General features: G+C 44.6%; 1 protein-coding gene across 1 annotated transcript; it reads left to right on the top strand.

Moving 5' to 3' along the window:
* The first annotated feature begins 295 nt into the window (after nucleotides 1–295).
* COMTD1 (catechol-O-methyltransferase domain containing 1) lies at nucleotides 296–16,728 on the top strand. The gene is made up of 7 exons (XM_066622297.1): nucleotides 296–505; nucleotides 2,783–2,901; nucleotides 5,227–5,332; nucleotides 10,327–10,445; nucleotides 11,685–11,739; nucleotides 15,117–15,250; nucleotides 16,365–16,728. The coding sequence occupies exons 1-7, from the start codon at nucleotides 424–426 to the stop codon at nucleotides 16,515–16,517; spliced, it is 768 nt and encodes a 255-aa protein (XP_066478394.1). The 5' UTR covers nucleotides 296–423; the 3' UTR covers nucleotides 16,518–16,728.
* Nucleotides 16,729–21,187: the final 4,459 nt, after the last annotated feature.

Genomic DNA, 21,187 nt, shown 5'->3' with positions numbered 1-21,187 from the left:
CTTTGCTGGTTACTCTGGGCTCACATCAACCTTTCATTGTGGTACTTCTCCTAGTAAACTAGCAGTTCTTTCATGCTACTGCGTCACTGTTGTCATTCTTTGTGGTTGATGACTTCCTACGAGGATGCTCAGTTTTCTAGTCCTAGGGGTCCTACAGTTGGAATAAATTTAAACCTTCTGTGAACTGGTGCTTCGGTCTGGCCTGTAGATGTTGCTCTTGCACCACAATTGTCTGGCAACTATCACATGACTGCGATGTTTCCACAGGCCTTGAATGAAAGCATGTGACTCTTGCGAGAGATAAGAAACCTTCCAAGGTTAGAGTCATAGTCAAACTTACAGGAACAGGAGAGATCCATTTCCTGTGTTTTCCTTCCCTTTTTTTTTTGTTGGTCTTGTGTTTCTCCCTTGGCATTGTACAAAATGCCTATTTTCAACATCTCAAAAGAAGCAGCGATTGGAACGGCAGCTCTTGGGGTCACGTTTGCCGCTGGACTTCTAATAGGTAAGAATACACTGATTTGATTTCTGCTATCCAGAATTGTAAGCTTGAGTGGAAGCCAATGCATTGCTCTCTTTGGAGGAAGGGAGAAGTGACCAGCCTAAATCTGGAAGAGGTGGGGATAAGCTGGCTGTATTTTACCCTGTCCTAAAGCTTGCTGGTTGTCTGTGTAATTCACCCACTGCTTCTCCTGAGGGGTAAAAAGGAAGTGCCACTTGCTGGAGTTATGCTTCCACACTTACTCTGGTGATTGCCTGGTGAGGGCTCCTATGTGACTTGAAAAGCTTGCTCTTTGATTCTTTGTTACTTTTTGGGTTGGTTGGTCCTAATAAAAGCACCATCTTCCCCTGGATTGTATGATTCTAGGCAAGTACATCAACTTATTTCTTTGTGCAAATCCAGCAGGGACAAAAGCATTACTGTAACTTAACTTTTTGGAAAGCGAGAGGCAACGATGATGAGACATTTAGATGTGAGACAAAGCCCTAATCCTTTAATTCAGGGGTGCTCACACTTTTTTTGGCTCAAGAGCTACTTTGAAACCCAGCAAGGCACGGAGATCTACCAGAGTTTTTTTTACAATGTTCGCGCCATCATAGCATATACCATTTATGTGTACAATGTATGTTGGTGTACCTTGAGCCCCACTGAGTATAACAAGACTTACTCCTGAGTAGACATGCCTAGGATTAGGCTGTGAGGCTGCAATCCTAGCCACACTTACCTGGGAGTAAGCCCCATTGAGTACAATGGGCCTTACTCCTGGCGTTTCCTCCCAGAGGCACCTGAAGGGGGGGGTCGGCACTCCGCGATCTACTCATGTTGCCTCGCGATCTACCAGTAGATCGCGATCCACCTATTGAGCACCCCTGCTTTAATTGCATAGGCAGTTCAGCACATGCAGCTTTAGTCTTTGGAAGAGACAGACAGTCTCTTCCAACACAAACTGTACCCAGTGAACTTCCTGCTCAGTAATGGACAGGAGCCTTCCTTGGAATCTAGCCAAACGGAACCACCCCAAAACAGGCACAGTAGTGGATTCCACAGTCCAGAGAAAACCCCCAGCTATTATGATTAAAAAATGGGAAAAGAAAAATGCACAACAGAATGCTGCCCTCATGCTGCTAAAAAGAAGCATGTGGCATGAGGGTGGCGTGGAAAGTGAAAGTAGTCATCTGAAGCTGATGGGGGCTACTGGAGCCTCCCTCTTTCCTTCCTTGGGGAAAGGCAGCACTTCAGCACCAGTGACTCAGTTGCTTTCCTGCTGGGAAAACTCCGGGAGGCTTTCCTTGAGCACCTGCTTTGCCATTCTGTCTCCCTTCATCCCTTGGCTTGGAAGAACAAGCTTGCCAGCCTCTCCTTGTGTCATGGTGGGAGCTGCTGTGCACTGGGTTTTGATCTTGCAAAGCTACGCATGTGTGTGACTTGGGACTGGAACCTGGGCAACCCAAAAGCAAGTTGTGGCTTGTTTTTTTTTTTTTAACACAGCTATTTCTAGGATGTCTTTTAAGGACTGCCACATATGAATGGTGGGGGAGACTGCTGTGCAGCAGAGAAGAGTTGTGATTCTGTCTTTTCATCTCGCTGTAGGACCTTCATGCGGGGTGGGGGGGTGGGCAGGATAAATTAGCCTGTATGAGCTCCCCATCAAAAAAAAAAAATGTTATCGGACTGGGCCAAAGCTGGAGCTTTGTCTAAAGCAGTACCCACATTTTCTGCACCCCCTTATTGCCCCCGCATCCGCCCCCATCCAAATGTTAATGCAGCTCTGGAAACTGGCAGTAGAATTGGCAAAAAAAAAAAAAAGTTCTAGCTGCTTTAAAAAAAATCTGGCAGTGAATTTCATAATTTTGCAACATGTTATCTCTTAGTTGGTTTTTTTTTCTGATTTTGAATGACTTCCAATTGCATAAGTGTAGCTCTCTGTGGCAATCTGTGTTTTCTGAGTGACAAGTTTAATACCTGTCAAAGATACTTTGCTGTCTTCCATTTTTTCATATTTGGAGGCAGGTGTGTGTGATTCATTAATGGTGTCTCTGTGTCGCAATACCATTACTTATTTTTTAAAACACCTTGGCACCATCTTTTCCCTCTGGAAAGAGCAATCCAAAGTGGCTAATGGTTCAAAGAAAGAGTAAAAATACCATATAAAACATTCTAGGGACCTGTATGGCTTTTGGTGTAGTCCATTCACTTTTGATTAACATAAAGTATTTCAAAAATATACATGTGTGTATTTAGACTCGGTTGTAAAAGTTGCTACACATTGTTCCTTGAAAGGCAGAAGATATCATCCAGCACTACCATTTGGAACTCCTAAAAGAAAAAAGGATCCACTACAGCAGTATGTTCAGGATTACTCCTTACGGGAACACCCAGCTCTAAAGAAGCTACGACTGGTTAGTATGTGTTTTGACTGGGTCTGTTATTCTGACTGTAGCTTCCTCTTATTAATGTTCCAGTAGAGGCTATTTTGGAATTCACTGTTCCCCCAAGCCAGATCTACTCTTCTCTGCTTATAGAGACCATAAGTGGCCTCTATGCATGGCATAAATACACCAGCCATGATAGGATATCCATCATTGTTTTTACTGTTGCTCAACATGATTTAGAGCCAATGCTGTGCTTGCCATTGACACGATGAATGATCTAGGCCAGGGGTGCCCAAACCCTGGCCCGGGGGCCACTTGCGGCCCTTGAGGCCTCTCAGTGCGGCCCTCAGGGAGCCCCCAGTCTCCAATGTGCCTCTGGCCCTCCTGAGATTTGTTGGAGCCCACACTGGCCTGATGCAACTGCTCTCAGCATGATGGCCAACTGTTCGACCTTTCACATGAGCTGTGGTATGAGGGCTCCCTCCATTGCTTGCTGTTTCACATCTGTGATGCAGCAGTGGCAGCAAAGGAAAGGCCAGCCTTGCTTTGTGCAAGGCCTTTTATAGGCCCTGAGCTATTGCAAGACCTTCATTCATTCATATAAGTTCATCTTTAATAAATTCATTTATGTAAACTTATGTAAATTTTATTCAAATTTTAAATGTAAATTAATTCTTTTCCCCCCCCCCGGCCCCCGACACAGTGTCAGAGAGACGATGTGGCCCTCCTGCCAAAAACTTTGGACACCCCTGATCTAAGCCACTGGTTCCCAAACATTTCAGTAACAGGACTCCACCTTAAAAAAAAATTTTTTTTTTAAACCTCTGTGGCTTTAATGGTGATTGGGCAGTAGTGCTCCCCACAAGAAGTAGGCTGTTTAACCCTTGATGCACATGGCCTAATCTGCCCTGTCAATTTCACAACCAAAAATTGGGTGGTGAACCACTGGTGGGCCACAGACCCCCAATTTGGGAACCACTGATCTAGGCCTTATTTAGACACATCCATGAAAAGAAAACTCTCCAGTTCTCTGCTATCTCTAATGTCAGACTGATGATCTTTTATTAAGAGGCTCTTAATAAATGTTCCAGTTTTTGAATGTAGTCTGAACAAAGGTACCTATTGGGGTAGGTGAGAAGTAACAGTGCACACCAAGAGCATGTCGGGGAGTCATTATTAACACATCAAGAATCTACTCTGGACTCATGTGCTCCCCTCCTCCAACACAAGTCAGCTGCTGCTCCTGATTTCCTTACATCTGCCTATTTCAGGAGCTCTCTGTGAATTGTTCCACTACATGTAAATACTTTCCACAGTAGCCTGGCTCAGCCTGACCTGTGCTGAAGCAGGAGACTGCTGTGAGCTTGCTTACAGCACAATCTTATGCATATCTACTCAGTGTCTACCCCACGGATTTAAATGAAACTCATTACCCTGCACATGCCTGATCTTGTCTGATCTCAGAAACCAAGCAGGGTCAGGCCTGGTTAGTACTTAGATGGGAGACCGCCTGGGAATACTGGGTGCTGTAGGCTTATACCATAGTCTTTCAAGACTGAAGGTTGCCAACCAATCAACCATTCCTAGGCAACTGTGAATAGGACTGTAGCCTAAGGCTTGTGGCCTGAAGCATCCTTACCAGGAAGTAAGCCCAGTGAACTCACTGGTGTTCTGAGCAAGCCAGCTCGCCCTGTGCGTTCCTTGGGTTACAGACTGTTCGTCTCCTCCCATTATCTTGAGTGGCCTCTTTTTAGACTAGTCTTGCTTTGAAAGATCTCCAAGCCAGCACAGTCTCTTCTTGGTGCAGAGACTGAATAGTTTAATCCAGTATCAGAGTACTGAAAGACAAGTAGACTATTAAAATGAGCTTATGGTGAGGCTGAGCACAAATAAGACAAGGAAGAAGTTATATGCAGGGGTGTGTTAAGGGGAAGTGTTGCCACTGAGAAACCTCAAGGAGCCCCTTCAAAGCTGGGGTTGGAGTAACCTGGGAGGTGGGAGGTGGTCCATCATAGGGGTGATGTTTCATATAACAATTTACAGTGTGTGTCCCTGAGTCATATACATGCTCCATCTTTAATTAATGGTTTTTCTAGCACTGAGTGTACAAGGTACTTTTAAATTCTTGTCTTTATAATGCGCCTATGAGATAAGTTGTTCCAGTTTTACAAATGGGGGCATGTGATGAAGCCTTGACATTGGGCAATTGACAGAATCCATGAATGCCGATGACCAAGAGCCGGAGCACAGATGGTTGCCCAGCAGTTCCGCTCAGGGATCACAGCAACTCTCAGCTCAGAGTAACTGACCAACGAATGACAGTAGTTGGAATAAAGAGACTTTGTTTTCTAGCTCACATCAGATCATCCCCTGCGAATTATGATGGTGTGTATTGAACAGGCCCAATTAATGGCAAACCTGGCCAGACTTCTCGAAGCAAAGAAAGTACTTGAAATCGGTAAGTTTATAAAATCATGAGTGTAATGAATCTTTGTGAGCTTTAATCAGTTGTACAATTTGTGAGTCAGGTGGCCATTGTCATCATAGCGTTTGGAGAGGAAAAGGGAGCTTCCACCCAGCGTAGATGCTCTGTTCAGTCCCACTTCCAACCACTTTGTGATCACTCTCTCTCTGTACCTACCATGTTACTTGGCTCTACAATGTTCCAAACATCCTGATTCTTCTTTTCAGACTAGGGCAGTGGTTCCAAACTTTTTTACTGGTGGCTCCCTTGACCTACTGGCTCCCCATTAGGGCTACAATCCTATATGTTGTATAGGGTGGCAGGATTTTTGTGAAGATTCTGTGGCTCATCTGGCTGGTTTCCGTGGCTCCCTGGGGAGCCATGGCTCACAGTTTGGGAAGCATTGGACTGGGGAACTGAAGTAGAGGGATATACATACTGCAAATTCTGCCAGCAAAAATCTAAAAAAATGATGTAGTATGCAATTTTGAATCTCAGGACCTCTGTTTGTAGGGCATTCTAGTTGTTACCAAGGCTGTCTTGGCCACATGCTTTGGCACAATCTGGGTCATTCAGGCTAATTCATTCCCTACAAATTCACAAGTCAGCTGGCTAAAGCAAAAAGCTGAATGGAAAGTAAGCACCTGGTATTAAGCAGGTTGTGACCTTAGGCCAGCGCGTCCCAGTCTTCAGTGTCTTGTGATGCCCCAGAAGTTACTGGCAATGACATCTTCACCAGTTACTTCTGGGCTTTCAGGCCAGATACAATGCTACAAAGCAGGGGTGCCCAAACCCTGGCCCAGGGGCCACTTGCAGCCCTTGAGGCCTCTCAATGTGGCCCTCAGGGAGCCCCCAGTCTCCAATGAGCCTCTGGCCCTCCAGAGATTTATTGAAGCCCACACTGGCCCAACACAACTTCTCTCAGCATGAAGGCGACTGTTTGACCTCTCGTGTGAGCTGTGTGATGAGAGCTCCCTTCACTGCTTGCTCTTTCACATCTGTGATGCAGCAGTGGCAGCAAAGGAAAGGCCAGCCTTGCTTTGTGCAAGGCCTTTTATAGGCATTGAGCTATTGCAAGACCTTCATTCATTCATATAAGTTCATCTTTAATATATTCATTTATGTAAACTTATGTAAATTTATTCAAATTTTAAATGTAAATTAATTCTTTTTTTTCCCTGGCCCCCGACACAGTGTCAGAGAGCTGATGTGGCCCTCCAGCCAAAAACTTTGGACACCCCTGCTACAAAGGATGGTGATGGGCTCAAGGCAGGCTACAACGGGCAGGTGGGCTTTTCTTAGCATGCAAAAACCGCACACAGGAGCTCAGCCCACTGAGCTGGGCTCCCTACCATCCTTTGTAGCTTTGCGTCCTTGCTGCCAAGCAGTGTCTGTCCTGCGGCTCCCCAGGGAGTGCCCCCCAACTCCCCTGGACCTCTGCCTTAGGTCAATTGATTGGTGATATATTTTTTTCAAGAAGTGGCTTCTGAAGAGGCAGCAGTACCAAGACAACTTGGGCTACGTTCTCAAGGTTCCCACAGCTCCTGCAAATGAATGCTGGCTATGCTTGCTTTGCTTTGTGTGTTGTCAAGCCACAAGGGCAAATACTATAAATAAGTAAGTGCAAAATAATTGCATTTCAGAGCTTAATCCACTGTACCAATCTAAGCTGCTTATGGGAAGGGCACAATGGGAGAAGGAAGAAAGTCTGAGTCAGAGGGCTGTCTGTGGGGAAAAAAAACAAAAAACTTGCCCACTATTTTCTAATGCACGCTTTCTGCATTATGTACCAGTTGTAGAGCAAACAACCGGGATGGGTGAAATTGTAGGTTTCTCCAAGGTCTTCTGCACTCCCTCAGTTATTGGCCAGAGGACTGATAGCTGCTGGGAGCCTGCTTCCTCTCAGAAAGAGTTCTCTGGCAATGGCCAGTTGCTACACGGCTGCAGAAGCAAGGGGAAGGGCACTGACTGGCCCCAATCCACTATCCTAATGGCTTGAGGGTGCATGCATGCATGATGCACAAGCAGACATCACTAACATCCTCACAGCAGGTGGGAGATCACCCTGACCCAAACTGGCTTTAAGTGCTCAGATCATCGCTCTAGAAGAGTGGTTCCCAAACTCTTAGCACCAGGACCCACTTTTTAAAACAGCACTCTATTTGGACCCACCTGGGTTTACCAGATTTTTTATAAAGATCTAGAAAGAAATTTTATTTATTTATCATGATTAATAATTAGAAAAAAGACCCTCAGATTTTATCTTTCTATATTTACACATGCTTGCAAACTTTAGGAGCTCTGCTTCTTGCAGGGCAGTTAGCAGCTATCTTGCAAACTGCAGGAGCTGAGCTCTTTGCAGGGTAATAGCAGCTACAGTATCTGATTTTTCAATAGCCTCAGGGCTTGAGGCAATTAGTTATCTGAACTTTTCATCCCTTTTTGGCAACCCACCAAAAATCAAGTTATGGCCCACCAGTGAGACCCGACCCACAGTTTGGGAATCGCTGCTCTAGCATTCCCAAAAGTATTACATGGAGACATTTAAGACTGCAAATGTTCCATTCTGCATCCAAGCATTTCTCTTCCATCATAAGAACATAAGAAGAGCTCCGCTGGATCAGGCCAAACGCCCATCTAGTTCAGCTTCCTGTATCTCACAGTGACCCACCAAATCCTTCAAGACAAGACAATAAGACACAACCTGAATCCTGGTGCCTTCCCTTGCATCTGGCAATCTGAGGTAGCCTACCTCTATAACCAGGAGCTTGCACAAACCTACCATGATGTAACCTGTAATGAACTTTTCCTCCAGAAATTTGTCCCTCTTAAAGGCATCTAGCCAAGATGCCATCACTACTTCCTGTGGCAAGGAGTTTCACAGACTAATTACACACTGGGCAAAGAAATATTTTCTTTTGTTTGTCCTAACTCTCCCAACACTCAATTTTAGTGACTGTCCCCTGGTTCTGGTGTTATGTGAGAGGGAAAAGTGCATCTCTCTATCCATGCTATCCTTCCCGTGCATAATTTTGTATGTCTCAATCATGTCCCCCCCAAGGCACCTCTTTTCTAGGCTGAAGAACCCCAAATGCTGTAACCTTTTCTCATAAGGGAGGTGCCCCAGCCCAGTAATCATTTTGGTTGCTCTGCACCTTTTCCTTTTCCACTATATCCTTTTTGAGATGTGGCGACCAGAGCTGGACACAATACACAATACCAGGTGTGGCCTTACCATTGATTTATTCAACGGTATTATAATATTATCCGTCTTATTCGCAATACCTTTTCTAATGGTCCCAAGCATGGAATTAGCCTTCTTTGCTGCCGCTGCACATTGGGTCAACACTTCCATTGAGCTGTCCTCCAGTACCCCAAGATCTCTCTCTTGATCTGTCACAGACGTCTCAGAACCCATAGCCTTTATGTAAAGTTTTGATTCTTTGCCCCATGCGCATGACTTTATATTTACTTATATTGAAATGCATCCCTTTAGAAAAGAGAGGATGCAAATATGTATATCATCAAAATTTACTGTCTGTGGTGGGAGGGGAAAGGGATATTCCAGGGAAGTGATGCTCTGGCCTAGGACAGAAGCAGTGCTGACTCATTCTTAAGTGAAGAGACAGGGAGCTAGCCTTGGGCACTTAGCATTATTCCTCCCACTCTGCTCTGGACTGAATAAATTCACATGCTTGTTTTAACATGCATGGGGAAGGGAGATGTTTCCACTGACTTGAGCAGCAGCTCATATTAACTACGGCTACTATTGATCCATGAAACCTATTTTAGCAGTGCAAGCCTATGCATGTTTGCTCAGAAGTAAGTTTCACTTATGTCAGTGAGATGTGCTTTCAGATATGTGTATCCAAGATTGCTTCCTAAACCAGGATTTCAAGATCTAGTTCAGAGATTTTAAACCTTTTTCATTTCATGGCACACTGACAAGGCACTAAAATGGTCAAGGCACACCATCAGTTTTTTGACCATTGACAAAGCACACCCCACTGACAGTAGGGGCTCGCTTTCCCCAGTGGTGGCCCTACTAACAAATGATCCTTCCCCAAACTACTGCAGCACACCTGCAGACCATCCGCAGTACACCAGTGTGCCATAGCACAGTGGTTGAAAATAGCTGTTCTGGTTAAATGAGACTCCTGCCTAGCGTGAATCATAGTTAAAGTCAGAGCAGGCATTTCCCTTACCTGTGGATAAGGTGACGGGAGAATTTGCTCAAAAGAGGGTGAGAGAAGAGAGTCCTCTTTCCAAAGGCTGGTTCTAGATGTTTTAACAATGGTTAAAAGGGAAGCTGAGAGTTACATCTCCACTGGCCCACTCTCTTTCAGCCGGTTCAAAAAGCAATTGCAGATCCTTTTTAAGAAGAGCCAAGAGCCTTTAAAGTATTTTTGTAAACCTTTGAAAATGAGTATTTTCAGATATGTATTTTCATTTTCAATGGAAATGTTCCTCAGCACATTGGCAGCTAGGCTAGTTCAATTACATTAGGAAATAGACAGTATTACCATGAAGGGCTAGTTTTACCTTTCCTTTAACTGCATATACCGTAGTCTTTCGAGACTGAAGGTTGCCAGCCAACCAACTGCATAGAGCGACTGCTGGACTTCAGATGTCCTCAAACAAGGGAATGGCCATCGTTGTCCCTCTTTCATCCCAAACACCTTGGATGCAAGCTGAAACCTGGACCCTAATGAGGCAAAACAATTATGTGTCTCCTCTTGTACACCACTTGTTAGAAACTGCAGACTCTGGGGGCTGTTTCACCATGCTCAGCCACTACCACCCTGCCACTTGATGCTCCTACTGCTTTTTTTACCAACTCAAAAGAGTACTTAATGTTTGTTTCTTTTAGTTGCTCCTACTAATGGTGGTATTCAGTGGTGCCATGTGGATTTTTTTCTTTAACCAGGCAAACAAAGTGTTGCATCTGTAATGGAACCAGATCTAACCATTTCTTCTGTGTATTGTAGGTGTTTTTACAGGGTACAACACTTTAAACATGGCTCTAATCTTACCAGTGGATGGCAAAGTTGTTGCTTGTGATATAAATGAAGATTTCATCAATATTGGAAGGCCGGTGTGGAGAGAGGTAAATTTGCCTTGTTGGTGCTCCCAAGAGCCAGGAAACCTGAGAATTAGATCCAGACAACATACAGAGCACAATCCTATGTTTGTCCACTCAGAAATAAGTCCCATTGACTTAAATGGGCCTTGCTGTCAGGAAAGTGTGCATGAGATAGCAGCTGAAGTACAGGAACCTGTGATCAGAGTGTGTGTGTGTGTGTGTGTGTGTGTGTGTGTGTGTGTGTGTGTGAGAGAGAGAGAGAGAGAGAGAGAGAGAGAGAGAGAGAGAGAAGCAGGTGCAGGGAGCTCTGAATTTCACTTGTATTTACCACCCAACTGTGATGTGCTGAATTTTGATCACAAACACGGACCTCTATGTATGCTTGACAAATGATGCAGCTGTTTCACTGAAGTTTAGAACTGTGGTGCCTGCATTCAAGTTAGGGCTTCAATGGCAGGCATGTGGCACTGGGCATGATCCTGCCAGATTTAAGCACTTTAATGTCCTATTTGACTTCAGTGGAAGAGATTCGAGTGCATACTTAACTCTTCCAGTGAATTAAATTGTGTAACTTGTTGTCAGTTGTGGTGCATAGTAATCACTTCTACACGGGGAAACTTTTCAAAAACTTATTATTCTCAATCACAAATGACAATTGTAAATATGTTTTATCAAGTGGGTTACCAAAGCTTTCTGAGGGCTAGTAACTGTTGTAGAGTTTTTAGGGCCCAATCCTATCCAACTTTCCAGCACCGGTGTAGTCGCAATGCAGCCTTGAGGTAAGGGAACAAATGTTCCCATACCTTGAGGAGGTCTCTGTGAGTGCCTCCCCATCACAGGATGCAGTGCATGCCCCACTGGCATCGTTGCACTGGTTGGTTGGCAACCTTCAGTCTCGAAAGACTATGGTATAAGCCTACAGCACCCGGTATTCCCAGGCGGTTTCCCATCCAAGTACTAACCAGACCTGATCCTGCTTAGCTTCTGAGAGCAGAGAAGATCAGGCATGTGCAGGGTAACGGTTGCTGCTGGCACTGCAAAATTGGATAGGATTGGGCTCTTAGTGGCCCCAAAAGTACATATGGTCTGCCTTCACGGGCCAGGTGGAAATTCATCATTAAGCCAAACAAGCACTGTCCTGACTGCAGCAATAATATATTTTGTTTTTAGTTCCTCTCTTCAAAAAAAAAAAAAAAAAAAAGCCAGTCTCTTTGCTCTTTCAGGTGCTCTTTGGTGGGAAATGACATTTTTCTCTTGTTTCAGGCAGGAGTCGAGCATAAAATTGACCTAAGGATAAAACCAGCCATCCAAACTTTAGGTGGGTAAATATGCATTAAAAATATAGCTTATAAAACATGAAGAGTAGCCACGTGACTGGTTATGGGAGTTGAGGAGAAATGATGGAGAGGGGTTTCACCGGCCTAATTCAGAGAACTTTTGGAGCTAGTGGTGAGCCAAAAGGCGAGGGGGTCAATTCTCAAAATACTTCCAAAAGTCTTGTCTATGGCAACTTCCTCCTTGCTGGTCTTCCATTGCCTCATCTTAGCCCCCTCGGCTCCTTCCAACACTCTGCTGCTCAGATCGTTTATCTCTCATCACACCTCTCCTGAAATCCTTCATTGGCCACCTGCCCACTTTTAGAACCAGTTCAAGCTCCTTGTACCATTCAAAGTCTCCCATGATCTTACCACTCCTTACCTCTCAGTTCACATATCCTGCTACACTCTTGCCAGTCACCTTCACTCTTCCAGCTCTACCACTGTCAACACTGTCTAAGGGTCCCCTGCTTCCTTGAATGGCTCTGCCCTTGCTGCCCCTTAAGTCTGAACACCTGTGAGATGCTCCTCACTCATAACCTTCAAAACTTATCTGAATACCCGCCTTTTCCAATAAGCCTCTGGCACCACATTTTGGTCCACATTCCTTACTGTTAGTACAGGCGTGCGCCACTTAACAACCTTTTGCTTAATGACAGAACGCATGTACAATGGTGGTCAAAGCACAACAAAGAGGCTCTTAATGCAAAGAAAAGGCAATCTATCTCCAGTAGCCTGTGCAGCCATCTAGTGTCTTGCAGGGAGTGTCTGTTTACATAACAAAGGCACTAGATTGAACTGTAAGTTCACTTAATGCCATAATCGCATAACAACAGGGATCAGAGAACATATCCCATTTGTTAAGTGGTGCACACTTGTATGTGGAACAGTAAGAATATCATATACTTCTCGCTTCTGGCCCTGCCTCTATCCACTTTCTCTATCTCTGTCTATGTAGTGTCAGTGTCTAAATTGTAAGCCTCCTGGGGCAGGGACCTGTTTCTTTTCTTTTTTTAGACTTCTGTCAGGTGCCATGTACACTAATGGTGCCATATAAATAATAAAGTCTGGTTGCATTTAGTTTAATGAGAGGTAACGTGCTGCTTTTATGCCAAGCAAAGCGGCTTAAGATGGATTAGTGTGGTGAGGCCAAACCCAGTGCACTGTCCAAGGCCCTTTCCATATCAGCATCTTCAGGTACTGACTTTTCATTGTGGTCTAAACCAGGGGTGCCCAAAGATTTTGGCAGGAGGGCCACATCATCTCTCTGACACTGTGTTGGGGGCCGGGGAAAAAAAGAATTAATTTACATTTGAAATTTGAATAAATTTACATAAGTTTACATAAATGAATATATTAAAGATGAACTTATATGAATGAATGAAGGTCTTGCAATAGCTCAAGGCCTACAAAAGGCCTTGCACAAAGCAAGGCTGGCTCTTCCTCTGCTGCCGCTACTGCATCACAGAAGTGAAACAGCAAACAGTGGAGGGAGCCCTCATCCCACAGCTCACATGAGTTGCCCTCACACTGAAAGCAGTTGTGTCAGACCAGTGTGGGCTCCAGCAAGTCTCCGGAGGGCCATAGGCTCATTGGAGACTGGGGGCTCCCTCATCCCACATCCCTCAGCTCACAAAACAGTCGCCCTCACACTGAAAGCAGTTGTGTCGGGCCAGTGCGGGCTCCAGCAAGTCTCCAGAGGGTCATAGGCTCATTGGAAACTGGGGGCTCCCTGAGGGCCGCATTGGGAGTCCTCAAGGGCCGCAAGTGGCCCCAGGGCCGGGGTTTGGGCACCCCTGGTCTAAACCGCAGGTCTGTTTTTATTGTGCATATTCTCCATCAGGAAATTCAGAATGGCTCAAATGGGGCTTGTAAAGGGGGTTGCAGGAATGTCGCCTAATATTTGTTACTATAGCTCTTCTCACAATTGCACATTAATTGGGAGGGGTAAATATACTGGCATTTTTTTGTGTGGCTCTCTCCTGGTTTGTAGATCCTATGCATTCTGGAGAATCAGGACAGTGACTGACATTAGATGTCACATCAAGATAGGGGGCCTATGTGCAGCCCAATGCATGTCAGTAATTCCCCTTTCAATTTCCCCTGCTACTAATAACATAGGTCAGGCCTATATGTATATAGGTTTCAGAGGAACCAGCCTATATTCCAATGTGACATTTAACGCACTGATGTTGGGTGTATTCAGGGATACAGTGACTGCACTTAGGGGGCTGTGATGTCTACTGCAGCACAGTGTCCCTCCCCATGGGGGGATGCCAGTTGGGGGGGTGCCTATCCAGGTATCAGATAGTCTGGCTCAACAGGGGGATGGAAGAGACTGTGGTCAGACAGCTTGCAGGAATGTTTTACTTGGGTCAATGCCTTTACATTCATGGGGTCCCTGTTATGTCACAAGGTGCCTCTAACATGAGCGCATCTCTGTTCCTCTTCACATGAGAGCCAGTTGCTCCCACTCACTCTAAGGCATTGAGGACTGGGCTGGGGCTGAACATCCCACAGGGGTCTGAGGTGGTTATTGGGTGGGAGCTTGCAACCCCGGGCAGAACACTTGTGGCCTGATCCTGCGTGCCCCCCAGGGGAGCTTCTGCCACCTGGGTGCTGGCTTGTGGCACCTGTGGGGTGTTTGAGTTGGCCTTGGGTAGGTGGGGCTCCCTGCCCCACCAGGTAGGCTCCAGCCCATCTTAGACCCTAGAGCGTTCTGTCCCTGGGGGCTCCCAGGTCTGGTTCCTGATGCTAAGTGCTGGAGTTTCAAGGACCCCTTCCAGGCTGGTGGACAGGTGAGGGAAAAGGCAAGGTATCCATCTAATATGGTTCCCCCTCCCTGTGCTGCAGACACAAGGAGAGAAGCGACCTCACCCTCTGGCTTCTGTGCCCCTTATGAGCCCAGCAGCTGGACCGGCTGGCCCCACTCTTTCCAGCCATGTAACTGGCTTGAGATCCTGTGAGATCTTAGGCCATACTCTCAGGGAGGCCCCCAGCATGTGGGCTGGGTCCAGGAGGTACATGCTGTTTGCTCAAGAGGAGATCCCTGCTCCTGAAGAGGAGGAGGAGACCCACATTGCTGGGGCCGGACTTGGGTGACAGGAGCACAGTTCCAATCTCCCATCATGCACAGGGCTAATTCTTCACACATGCAGCAACAGGTAACTTATCTGTTCTAGTTAATGGTGGAGAAGTTAGGTCTCCAGTCCTTTAAGCAGGATTCATGTTTGTATTTCTGTTGTAGTTACATGTAAAGGATTGGACAGTCTTTCTTCACTTGAGAAGGTTCCTTACGGAAACACCTGAGAACTCCACCTGTTTAAATAGTGAGTTTTCTTAACATTTTAAAAAATCTCTGTGTGTGTTTTGTATCTAGATGAACTTCTGGCAAATGGCGAAGCTGGAACCTTTGACTTTGCTTTCATTGATGCTGATAAAGAGAGTTACAATGATTACTATGAAAGATGCTTACGGCTTGTAAGAAAAGGAGGAATAATAGCTCTTGACAATGTAAGTACAATAGAAATTGTGAAAAGGCTTGTACCACCGTAATGTGTTAATTGTGATGGTGTCATGGGTTTTCATGGCTGAGGCCCATTTTGTTTAAATATTTTACCCAAGGCATACCATTATCACATGTGCATAGTTTGTTTTTTAAAAACAGTCTATCATGGTGGTGGTAGTTGTTTTTTTAAGTCTTTCACACACACACACTGCATTGTGATGAAGGTGCCCTGGGAGGTCGGATATTGAACCCATTTTTGACCAGCCCACAGGTGTACACATTTGATCCCTGTTGTGTATATGCAACGTTGGGTGGAAATGGCTTAAGCAACATGGTCACTGGGGAGAGGCAGATGGGTTCTGGAGCAAACTGTGAAAGTAAGAATACACTTTCTCTTTTCAAAAACAAATGGGAGTTCCTGAAGGCCATTCTTTGACATTTGTTCTAGGGTGCTTCCATTGCAGAATGAATGGAAATGAATACAAATGGGGCACATGGAAGTGCATCTCCCTTTCATTCAGAAAGGGAATGCACATGCCTACCATTTAAACCTGAATTTCAGAGCTGTAGATGGTGCATATGAGTGTTGATTCTGATGACCACTCACTTCGGATTGGGTAGTATGCTGGGCAGACAAACTTCTACGGCTTTTCAGACCTCAGCCATCCATGTAGATGAATTAGTGGCATCGCTGGGGGAGGGAGCGGGCCACACCAGGTGATGTGCAATTGCTAAAATTGCGATTTGTAGGAATAATATTATCATGTTATATACCATTCAATGTGTAATTTACAATAGAATGCAATGGGAAAAACCCCATTGAACTATCGATGTTCTATCAGAAGGTATAGCAAAAAAACCAACAGGGACAGAGCAAAGGTACATCATCATGCCCATCACCTGGGTCATTTCCCCACCCACTGCATGGGAGGAAGTCCATCGTGAAGGTGACATGCTGGCCTCCTGCACCAGGTGACACAAACCCTAGTGACACCACTGAGATGACCATAACAATTAAAAAGTGGGCTGTGGAACTTTTCCTTCTAAAAATGGCTGTGTTTTGTTTTTCTCTCTCTTCCCTCTTTCTATTCCCCCCCTCCCCCATCCTGGTTCTGATAGGTTTTGTGGCACGGGAGGGTCCTGAAGCCACAAAAAGACGATCTGGAGACACAACACTTGCACCAGCTGAATGAGAAGATTTTGCATGACACACGAGTGAACATCAGCATGCTCGCAATGGGGGACGGAGTGACACTGGCATTTAAGCTATAGTGGGAGGAGACAGCTTAAGCGCTGGAAAACTCCCAACCACTGAAAAGTAATAAATGTGCATGCATCTTTGGATCTTGTCTCAATAAGAGTGGCTAGCATGAAAGTCTAGCTATAAGCTGGGAAACAAACTCGCTGAAGTGATCACTGTGATGTTCTGTAACTACTGAAGGAAAGGCCAAGGAAAAATCTCTCTTTCATGCTCTTAACATTTTTTTAAAATTTTAATTCATACTGATTCACATATGAACCCCAAAAGCTGCAAAATATGTCAGGCTTTCAAATGACATTGCAAGCCTGTTTCTTAAACAGAAATTTACTTTATGGGAGAGCTCAGTTATCCACAAATGGAAAAAGGGAGGAAGATGGGAGAGATGGATGGACTAGGTTGGCCAGCTCCTGCTGTTCCCTAGAAAGGGGATGTGGTAAACCAAGAACCGGTCATTAACCCAGTTCTCAGAGGTGATAAATCACTCTCTGGCTTGCATTGCTTCAGGCTCTAGCTGAGAACTCTCATGTTTCAAGATTCTTCAAAACGAAAGCAGGAAGAACATTTGATTATGAGCCTTCTCCTGCAGTGTGATGTGATTCAGCTCAGACACAAGCTACTGCCTCTGTGCAAGCTAAACCATGAACTAGTTAACCTTGTTTAAAAGATGGCAACCTGGTTGTGCCATCAGGATAGTGGAAGTATAAGGAGCGGACACCCTTTCAGTGCACACTTTTTAGTACAATGGGGATTTGGCCCACTTGTGACTGGGGAAATGAGAGAGTTGTAGTTCTTTCAGATTAACAGGCAGGAAGTACAAGGATGTGAGCTTGTCATTTTTATAGTTTGCGGTATCTATTTTTTTAACTTTATTTTTTGACTTTATGGGAAAAAAAAAAAGTTTGAGGTATCTATGAAGAAAGCTGTCTGATTTTTCTCTAACATTTCACTGGTGTGACAGTGACCCATGGGGAAGTTAGATATGCATCAGTGGTGTGAGATGAGCAGAAAAGGGAGAGAGTTAAATTTGACCTATATTTTTGGAATTGTGGTACAGATCTGTTGGCATTCCATTTCACATTGTGGCAGGATTCATATTTTGGATGCACCCCCCCCCATGGCGGGGGAAACTCTTACATGCCTTTTGTGAAGCTTCTTTGTAAGTTTCAGAATGACTTTCCCCAATTTTGTTTTTCACTGTTGAGAACCGGGGCAGCTGGCAAAGCCAGATCACATTAATAAGTCGACTTGCAATATACAGTAGTCTTGCCTTTTGGCTTGAACTGAACTGCATGTTAAATTCAGAGAGAGAGAGAGAGAGCAGCCTGGCCATTTAATCAAACCTGTCCCCCTTGTGCTCACACAACAGCCATTAGAAAGTCCAATGCCTTGACACGAAACCCTAGATTAAAGGAGCCATCTATAAACCAATATAAAGGCCAGAAGGAAGTATAGCTGAATCAAATCTTGAGAATACATTATATTGTTTCTCACTGTCTCAAGACAAGCTTCCTCAGGTGCTTGTCCTGGGTTGTCTGGCATTCATCACTGCTAAACAGGTTTGGATTCCTTCATTGATTCTTTCAATTTAAGTCACTGCTCTCCCACTCGGATAACTCCAGCTATTAGTTCAGTGAATCAACTTGTGAGGATCCAAAGAAAAGCAAGAAGACTGTATTGATATGCATTTTGGCTTTTGCCTTTTATTGTTCTCCATTGTGCTCACTGAGAACCTGGAACACTGAATTTTGTAAAGCTGGGAGTTTTACTGCCAAAGTTGCTGTTCTAAAGGCATGAAATACTTGAAATTCCCCGGACTTGCATGCTTTCATGCACTGATTGTGTGTGTGCATGTGTACCTTTCTTTGCAGTCATTACGCCCCCCCCTCCCAGTTCTGAGATGGCAGAAGTAACATGGCTTATGATTCCTTATAGTGAACTATGCACCCCAATGAAAGCAATGGAATGCACTTGCAACTGCATTTAGATACCCTTCCTAGTGCAAAGGTACAGCAGTCTGTATGAGTCAGCAGTGGATCAGCACAGTTGTTTTACCTTGGGAAGGGAATGATGGCAGCAATAGAACAAGAGTGCAAGACCCAGCTGTAGGTGGGTCCTGCTCAAAGGGGGCAATAATCAATAGTGGGGTTGCTGTATTTGGAGGCACCCATCTATGCAGTAATACCCACTGCATAGGTACCCAATATGCAGTAATTTGCCTATCCTTCCATAAAGCATGTTGTTTCAAAGGTAATTGCTGGGTTGTTGTTTTTTAACACATCAGTGTTAAATACAAATGTATGAATTACGGCTACTTAATAGTACAAACATCTAATGTGCATTTCACACAGGCTTTGGGGAAGAAAGTATTGGTCATACAATAAACTAACAAGATTAAAAAAATAAGCGGCTGGGGAAGCTCGCAGGAAGGCTATGCAGTAATCAACTTGACTGTAAATTCTCATTAAAGTGGGTCTGGAAGCAAAAGATATGCTCAGTAACTGCACTGCTCCCTTCTTCCCAAAGCACCCGTGCTTTCTCGAACTCACCTTCAAGCCTTCCATGCACACACATGTTCTCTTTTGGGGAGGAAAGTTGTTGAACTCTGATCGAATTGAGATTACTTATCCAAAACCTGGAGAAACGATAAGCTTGTTTACATTTCATGCTATAAAAAACTGTTTAGGGGAGTGATTACTTTGAGCAGTGGTTCCCAAACTGTGTGCCTCAGCACCCTGGGATACACTCACAGGAGCGCCACACTGCCTTTTCGTCCCAGCTTACATTCTCACACAATTGCTGAAGATTTTACATGATCTGGGTCCAGGGAGAAAGGAAGAAGTGACTGTGTGAACATAAGAACAGCCCCACTGGATCAGGCCATAGGCCCATCTAGTCCAGCTTCCTGTATCTCACCCCCGGTGAGTGCAAAGGGAGCCACAGCCACATCAAGTTTGGAACCGCTGCCTTAACATTAACAAAATGCATTAACACAATGCAATTTGTTAAATATTTGATCATTACAAGCTAGTCCAAAGCACATTTCAAACTGGCTGATTGTAAACATCGGTGACCTCACTAATTCTGAGGCTGAAGTACAAGTGGCCAGATGCTTCAGTAAGGGAGAGGTTTAACCCTGTTTAGCTTCACCTCTGCTGAGCTAAAACCCCACCTCAAGTCATCTACCCCACACAATGAGAATATGATACATTGAGAGTGTGTTCACTCTACTGGTGCAAAAGGAAATACAGCTCCACAAAAGCACTGTGTGTCCTGACTACACCCTGCTCTTTACTGGATTCAATATAAGTTGCTGTCATCTACTGACCATGTACTTCTTACTTGAAAGCCTGGTGCATATATGGGCATTGTGTCTGGCACATATAATTCCTCAGCAGGTGCAGCTGTTCACAAGCTCCCAGTCACCTCCAGTATTAATGTACTAATAACTTTTTAAAGCAGTGCTTTAGGAAGAAGAAATGAGCAATCATAAAACATGCAAACGAGGGGAGTTATTATACAGCTCTAAACAAGGTATTCATCCCTGTTTTCAGTGAGAATGAGTGCGCAACTAGCTGGTCTGATATTTATTTCTATTATTTGAAAGGTAAATATTGTCAATAACTCATGGTTTTCCCCCCTGCACTAGATTTCATATTTTACAAACTGATTTACATTCCTGCTAATACAAACATTTATCTTTTCCTATTGTTCATATTTCCCTCCTGAGTTGCAAGCAAATTGCACCTACTTATATTTTATGATTTTCAGATAATTAAAATATTTTATGAAGGCAACTAAAAACCCTCCCCAGAGTTAGCGGCAAGGTTATTGATTGACTAGCACTCAGCAACGAGAGAGAGAGAGAGAGAGAGAGAGAGAGAGAGAGAGAGAGGAAAAAAAATTCATTCTTTAAAGGCTCATAATTTTCCTTTCATTGATCTGCTAAATGCAGCAACCTCCTACACAGTTTGGGCTGAGCACTCGCAGCATTTATTGATAATGCTACACGAGAGTTGCTAAAAATAATTCACGCTTTGGTCTCACTGCCAATTTTGGAAGTAAATCAAACAGTCAAATGCCTGCAAACATTTACAAGTTCACGGTATTTCCTTCAAGCACAACTGTGAAGCAAGGATAAAATGAATGCTCGGGCAGAGGGTAAGGAACATCTTTCCCTAGAGCTCTCCCCAAAGGGAAGATAATCTAGCATTAGAATGCAGCTAAACAGGCTCCTTGTGAATTTTAAAATACACACATGCAGGAGTGTTCATGGGGGATGATTTGGACAGCAGAGTGGCAGCGCCAAGGGAACTTTCTAATGTAAGGGTTTAGTGGAGTAATGAATCAAGTAGGGAAGGAGTATCCAGAATCAATAGATTTGTTGGATTAACAGACACCCTTCCCCCTGTGAGTCTGTTAAATCAAGAGTTAATTGGAGTACCATTTTGAAATCTCCTCCGGGCAAAGCTTATTAGCCTTAGTTATTTTTACCCCACCCTTCCTCCAAGGAGCTCAGAGTGGCCAATATTGTTCCTCACAGATGGGTGGTGGTGGGCCAGTATGGTGGGTCCCAAACTGCAGCCTTGCTCCGGGACCATTGGGTATGCTTGTGTACCTCCCTGTTCACGTCAAGGGGGTTTTATATAGGCCTTCCTAGCAGATTCTGTGCCTCAATTCTTAT

Source organism: Tiliqua scincoides, chromosome 3, assembly GCF_035046505.1.
Source record: "Tiliqua scincoides isolate rTilSci1 chromosome 3, rTilSci1.hap2, whole genome shotgun sequence".
Lineage (NCBI taxonomy): Eukaryota > Metazoa > Chordata > Lepidosauria > Squamata > Scincidae > Tiliqua > Tiliqua scincoides.
This window is presented reverse-complemented; position numbering and strand designations above follow the sequence as displayed.

Excerpts from the sequence above, each read along its gene's own strand:
- COMTD1 (XM_066622297.1), top strand. The coding sequence starts at position 424 with ATGCCTATTTTCAACATCTCAAAAGAAGCAGCGATTGGAACGGCAGCT. Across the intron at positions 506-2,782 it reads TGCCGCTGGACTTCTAATAG|GCAGAAGATATCATCCAGCA; the intron begins GTAAGAATACAC and ends GTTCCTTGAAAG. Across the intron at positions 15,251-16,364 it reads GAATAATAGCTCTTGACAAT|GTTTTGTGGCACGGGAGGGT; the intron begins GTAAGTACAATA and ends TGGTTCTGATAG.